Source organism: Theobroma cacao, chromosome 5 (genome assembly GCF_000208745.1).
Source record: "Theobroma cacao cultivar B97-61/B2 chromosome 5, Criollo_cocoa_genome_V2, whole genome shotgun sequence".
Taxonomy (NCBI): domain Eukaryota; kingdom Viridiplantae; phylum Streptophyta; class Magnoliopsida; order Malvales; family Malvaceae; genus Theobroma; species Theobroma cacao.
Window position 1 is genome coordinate 36,738,122 of NC_030854.1, and position 6,715 is coordinate 36,744,836.

The following is a 6,715-nucleotide window of genomic DNA, read 5'->3' on the forward strand; positions in this document are numbered from 1 at the left end:
CCAAAACTTTTAAAATTTTTTCCATAACATATAAAAATTTTTAAATTTTTTCATATATTCTATTATTAGCTCCCTCAAAATAATGGTTTATTTAATAATTAATATAAATAAAAAATAATAAAATGATTTTACTTATCTTACTCAACTTTAAATTTTTTTAATTTATATTTGTTTATTTTTATTTTATTTATTCATATGTTATAAGTTTTTAAAAATATTCTTTCTCAAATTTCTACAAATCATTAACCATATTCTTTTTCTTTCTTTTTTGTTATGTAATATGCGGTATTTACCTTCTACTTGCCATGTTATTCTTTTTTATGTTACATAAATTTTATTTTCTATGATTTTAATGTTTAAAAATTAATAAATTATTATATAGTTCTCAAATATAAGTTGTAATAGTACATTGTTACTTAAAATTTCATCAATGTATCATTTTTTTATTAATCTTGATTATATAAGAGAAAATTAACTTGAGTATATTTTTTTATATGCTTTACATTTTATGTTTAGTTAAAATAAAATTCTCTTGAATATATAGTATTTAAATAATTCTGATTATATAAAAAAAAATTATTAATCGTATATATCGTTTTTAACTATCTATATTTTACAAATTATAGTTTTATATTTAGTTTCATATTTCTATTATTAATATTTTTATTGTTGATTGAATTTAACATATTAGGGTCTTAAAATTTTTAACTCTTATTTAACTGTGTTTGGCCCCCCCAATAAAATTTGGCTAGCTCCCCCCCTGCTTATGTACCTCATGAAAATTTGACCGATGATGATGGTGGAAATGCTGAATTTGCATCTGAAAGAGAAGAGAAAAAAAAAAAAACAAAAGAGACAATTGCTCTGTTTTAAAGATATTCAGAAAAGTATTAAGGAAAGATAATATAATAATGAAAAATTATTATATTAACCTAAGACCATTCTCTCTACATGCTCTAATGTCATTCTAAAATTTAAGCTAAATATCTCACCTAAAATCAATTTAATAAGTGAAGTTCACAGGAATTCTCCTCCATGAAAACCAAACAATCCACATAAATTGCAATAATATATTTGTCATTTTCTGTTGAGAAAATCGGACAACATCTCAAGCTATGAATCACCTTCTTACCTCTTTCAGCATATAATAACATTATTAAATTTTCCTTCACAGAAAGCTTAGCATACAGAATCCCACTTTTTGATGTCATTTTCCAAACACCAAAGATTACCATCCTAGTATCATGGTATTACATAACGGTTCTTATTACAGATTTATTCATGAAAAAAGTGGGAAGTCTAACTTTGTAACTTAAAAGTTACTGGGAGTAGACGAGCACTGCATCGTCGTCACAATCCACAACCTTGTAGTCCAAAATAAGGTGTCCTCGATTGATGCCGTTCCCATTGGTGTCAATCGGTTTAAATGCAGTTTCGAGGTCTAACACCAGGCCGTCAATGCCGCATGTGTCAACGATTCTCACTGTTTCCTCGTCTTTAGTTTCAGTGTTGGTTATCTGCAAGTACAGTGGCGGAGCCAAGATTGATTAAACTATGCATGAAAATAATATACAACTCAGAATTTTAATATTTTATGGCCATAATTTGCACGATCAAAATGTAGGAATTTGAGAACTTTTGAGGGAGCCATGGCCCCTTTGAACCTAACTACCATCCGATCCTGCATGCAGGTGAGAATAAATTATGTTTATAGCTCATAATTTCGATGTATTGCACAAGCATTTCTTAGGCGAAGTCTCTAATTTTCCTTCAGTACTATTCAGTAGATATATTCAATATATGGAGATGAAAATTAGTGAGAGGTAGAAAAAGTTGCTCACCTTCAAGCACTTGCCACAAGCGTCTACCCCCGTAGGACCAACTGGTCCACAGAAGGCGGTCCATCCATATTTGCTGCGCCATTCCAAGGGCTTATCACCATCCACTGCGGCGCAAAAAGGAGGTATGACCCAGCCATTATTCGTAGCATTGTAGTCAGCCCAATAAGCAATGACATTGGTAGCATCTGGGACGTCGTCGTCTGTGTCATCGTCCACAGCTTCACAGTCCACAAATTCATAGTCCACAGTAAGGTGACCGTTTTGATAGCCTCTTCCATCAGTGTCAATGGGTTTAAACGCAGTCTCGAGGTCCATCACTAGGCCGTCAGCGCCGCATGTATCGACGATTCTCACCGTTTCATAAGCTCCAGTAGCAGTGTTGGTCACCTTCACGTGCGCACGAGAATAAATTATACGTATAGCTCAGAAATTTTAATGAAGACACGAGCTTTCTTATAGAAGACAAAAGACAAGTAGGAAAAGATAAATATCTAAATCATCAAGGAAACAAAGCTTAAGTCCTTACATTTAAGCACTTGCCACAAGAATCTACCCCTTGAGGACCATTCGGTCCACAGAAGGCGGTCCATCCATGTTGGCTGCGCCATTCCAAGGGCTTATCACCATCCACCTCGGCGCAAAAAGGAGGTATTGTCCAGCCATTATCCGTAGCTTTGTAGTCAGCCCAATAAGCTATGACATCAGAAGCACTTTGGGCAGCGGCAAAAGCCACCAGGCAGGCCAAGAACAGAATGCTTAAGCTTAGTCTCTTCATTTTTTGTGTGAAATACTCAATTGGTTTGCTTGAAATCGTTTGCAGGATGTGCTCCAATTTATAGGAAAGGTTCCCTGATACAATTATACATCATTGTCATTTTGTCAATAAGTACTACAGTGACTCAAGGCCAAGTAGGTCTCTGAGATAAACACAATGCAGAATCATTAACTTTCTCGAGAGCCGACAATTGTCATGGTCTGTTTTCACCATTATTTGTTAGCAGTATGTGTCTTTTTTTCATCGTTGATTGGTCATATCAGTAATGGCAATCTCTTCATACTTTTTATATTTACTGGTGCAGGCTTGCTCTTGCCTAAATCATTGGACTTGCATATGATCCATGAGATAAATATTAGGCAATTAGGGCGGCTTTAAGGTCAAGTCACCAAACTAAGGATTTTAGGTTTCAAATTTTTATAGATGTTGTAATTTTATAATAATAATAATAATAATAATATAACTAATTATTATATTATATTAAAGATATATAAAAAATTAAAATAATTACTAAAATGACATATTTTCTTCTTTTTCTAATATGTACTTAATAAATTTTAAATTTTTATCATTTTTCAATTACCATAATACTATTAATCATCAACTATTTCTCTTATGCCCAATCAACTAAGAATAATATGTATTTAATAATTTTCAACCACTATTTTTTTTCTATTATAAATTTTCTTTCCTTATTTGCTCTTTCTTCTTTAGCTTCAATAAAAAAGACTTTATTTTCTTAATTTCAATAAAAAGGCCTTTTAAGCCGTTAAAATTATTGAACTGCGAGTGCAAGCAACTCCTTGGTTAAGGAATATTAAATATTTTAAATTAATTCCAAGTTAAGTTGTTTGTTCTGAATAGAGGGTTGAAGAGAAAAAGAAGCTGGATGTGCTTTCAAATAATGAAGTCTTTATCAACGTTTCAATTAGTAGTTAGATGAACTTTTAAGTTATTTATAAACATATGAGATGCTACGATTTTCTTTTAACAATATAGATGTTTTACGAGTGCATCTTTATCTTTAAAGAAGATATAGAAGCAACATTTGTGAGGATTCAGCTCCTCTCTCTTAATTTGTCATTGTCATTTGTATTTGGTTGGTCCTCCTGCGTATGGTATTTCTATATGCAGAGGGGATGATGTTGTCATGGAGTAGCTAGTGCCAACTTTAGAATTTTATTTTCTGACAATTTTCAAGCAGTTAAAAAAAGCTTTTTCATTTGCTTTCTCCTCTCTTTGCAGGCGTATGGTGCATCAACCTCATCTGCAGGCAATCCTTCTTGATTGTCTTCAGCTTTCTATTTCCTTTTTCTTTTGTGCAGATCAAGATCAGTCTCTTGCTATATGTAGGGAAAGCTAATGGTATAGCTGACCTTCTGTCATGGAGAGCTGCTCGTGTAAAACGATTTAACGAAATCAATTAAATAAATATAATTTTTCATTATTTGATGGTGAAATCATATGCATTTACTATATCAAGTAGGCTATATAATATTTACAGACGTTTTCTTTTTGCATGCACTTAATATAATTCCCACATCACCATCATAGTTGAGGCCAGCAGAAAAGAAAATTGTAAGTCAGCCACATTTTTTCTGGATGCAATAAATCCGACATGAACCATATGATAGTGAACCAACATGGCTACCTTAATTTTTTTTTTTGTCATTTGCTCCATAATTGTGACATGTGACAAATAAAAACATTAATCATTATACTATATATTACCCTTTAAAACACTAATTAAATAATGTTATGAGGTTAACCGAACATCAAATTAAAAAATTAATCCAAAGGAATTTCCAATGAAAAGGTTCCTGTAATTTTTCCTTTTTCATTATTCATTTATGTAATTTTCCGATAAAAGCATAAATAGGATTTGTTGATGGAAGTTTACCAAGAGATATTAACGGATTTGACTGCTTATCAATTATCGACGAGGAATAACATTATCAACAGAATATACTTTCGGTATATTATGGACAGAATATTTTGTCATTGACAAAAATATATTACTAACAATTGCTTCTTCGACTAATTTATTGACAAAATATTCCGTTGATAATTCTCAATACCAACAGAATTTCAAGCTTTACCAATTGAATATTCTATCAATAAAAACCATAATTTTGGTAGTTTTTTTAATGGATCAGTATAACCCAAAAATAAACAGGAAAAATCTTGTTACAAGATGCAACCATTGTCATAGCAGCACTCCCATAAGCATACAGAAAACAATTACATAACCATAATTAAGTGTTTGTATAAACGATACAAACTAATTAATTTGATGGTTGAATCATGGCAATGAGAAAAACAAATAATAATAATTGTTGTGTTGCTCAACCATTAGATTCAAAAAAAATTTTCCATCTTTGGGCACCACTTTTCATTCTTGGTGACAACCACTAAGCCAAAAGAAATTTGATTCCCTTTATCCTCTGAAACCAAATTTATTTCTTTGGTCCCGATCGTAAGGACTAGACAGCTAGGAGAAAACAAAGGTCCTTTTTATAAGAGAATATTCCACAAGAAAATGTAAGTAGGAGAGTTATTGATTGAGAACAACAGGGTCCAGAACAACCTGCTTCCCGCTTATGTATGATATTTCTATGACTTTGACTCTTCATTGCTTTATGAATTGCAATTTGACATTAAAAAAGAAAATTCATATTTAGCTGCTGGCTTTATCGCTTATATTTTGGTTGTAATTATATTATACTATTGGTTGCAAGCTTTATCGCTCATTCTTTGACCATAGTTCATCATTCTTACTTCAACCGCAAGCTTTACTGCTCATATTTGGCTGCAATGATATTTTTCTATTAGTCACAAGCTTTATCGCTTATTCTTTTATCATAATTTATTATTCATATTTCAGCTGCTAGCTTTATTGCTTATAATTTGGCTGTAATGATGTTATGCTATTGGTTGCAAGCTTTATCGCTCATTTCTTGACCCTTGCTTATTACTTACAAATTGGCCGCAACTTTTATGCTTACTTATTTTAAGGGTTGAATTAATCTCCTTCATATCAGGTTAGAGTTAATCTCCTTGATGTAAAGTTGAGAGTTCCCTTTTGGTCATATACAATAACTCGAAATAAAAATAAGTACGCAACATGTGTATGATATTATTATTATTGCAAAAAGAAAATAAAGATACGATATATCATTAGCAAAGTACTAGCTCAAATGAGCTTTGAAAATGGTAAAAGAGAAGCAAAAGGGAAGCAAAAGCCTAGTCAATTACATATTCCATAGAGAAGAGTTACTATTCTTAATATTGACAAAGATATCTAATTGTTTTTGCAGTTCAACTTCATGCTTTCTCGGTGAAGCTATCTTTGTTGCAATGTCTTCCAACTCTTTTTCCAAGGAAGACTTGTTGAGAAAAACTTTGGCTTTAGATCTACAATCATTGAGGCATTCAAGTTTGAATCCAACATTACAAGCATCATCGATATCCTGTAACATCTGTTGCAATTCCTCTAGTGAAGTACTTATTAATGGAGCATGGGAAATGGCTAAAGCTCTACCCAACACTTCCATCATTAAGCAAATGATATCCATGTTCTTCAAAAAGGAGGTACTCCAAAATTCCCCTTCTATACTGAAAATTTGCTTCAAGAATTCCACATATTCTGAAGAAATTTGAAAACCATGAAAGTCGACTTTCCTACCACTCTATTCAATACGTGCTACTTGAGTACCAAAAACACTATTGGCATCTTTATGTGCTAGCATTGGGGAGGAAGAAGCACGAGAATTAATCGAAGTAACTATAGCATCATCAATAACAACTCCAACATCATGAACAATCTCAATCAGGAGTTGCTCTAACATTATCGATGACTACATCAGGAATAGCTTCAGAATCAACTCTAGCTTCAGTGGAGCTCCGAACATGTGAAAGAAATAGAACATCCAAATCAATGAAATCATCAAAAGGGGCTAGCTCACCCTCAACTTCAACTTCATCAACATCAACAGACTCATCATCAAATTCATCACTATGTTCAAAGTCACATGATTCTTCCTTAGTCTCAACTTCAAAAGTCTCTTCCTCTTCAATCGAGTTAAGTTCTACTCTCGCA

General features: G+C 32.3%; 1 protein-coding gene across 1 annotated transcript in view; it reads right to left on the reverse strand.

Annotated features, from left to right (window-relative positions):
* LOC18600178 (pathogenesis-related protein PR-4A) overlaps nt 1-2,663 on the reverse strand; it is an 8,935-nt gene extending 6,272 nt beyond the window's left edge. Inside the window, exon 1 of the mRNA XM_018121579.1 lies at nt 2,368-2,663. Coding sequence (XP_017977068.1) covers nt 2,368-2,616 — 249 coding nt within the window. The 5' untranslated portion in view covers nt 2,617-2,663. The remainder of the gene's footprint in view (nt 1-2,367) is intronic.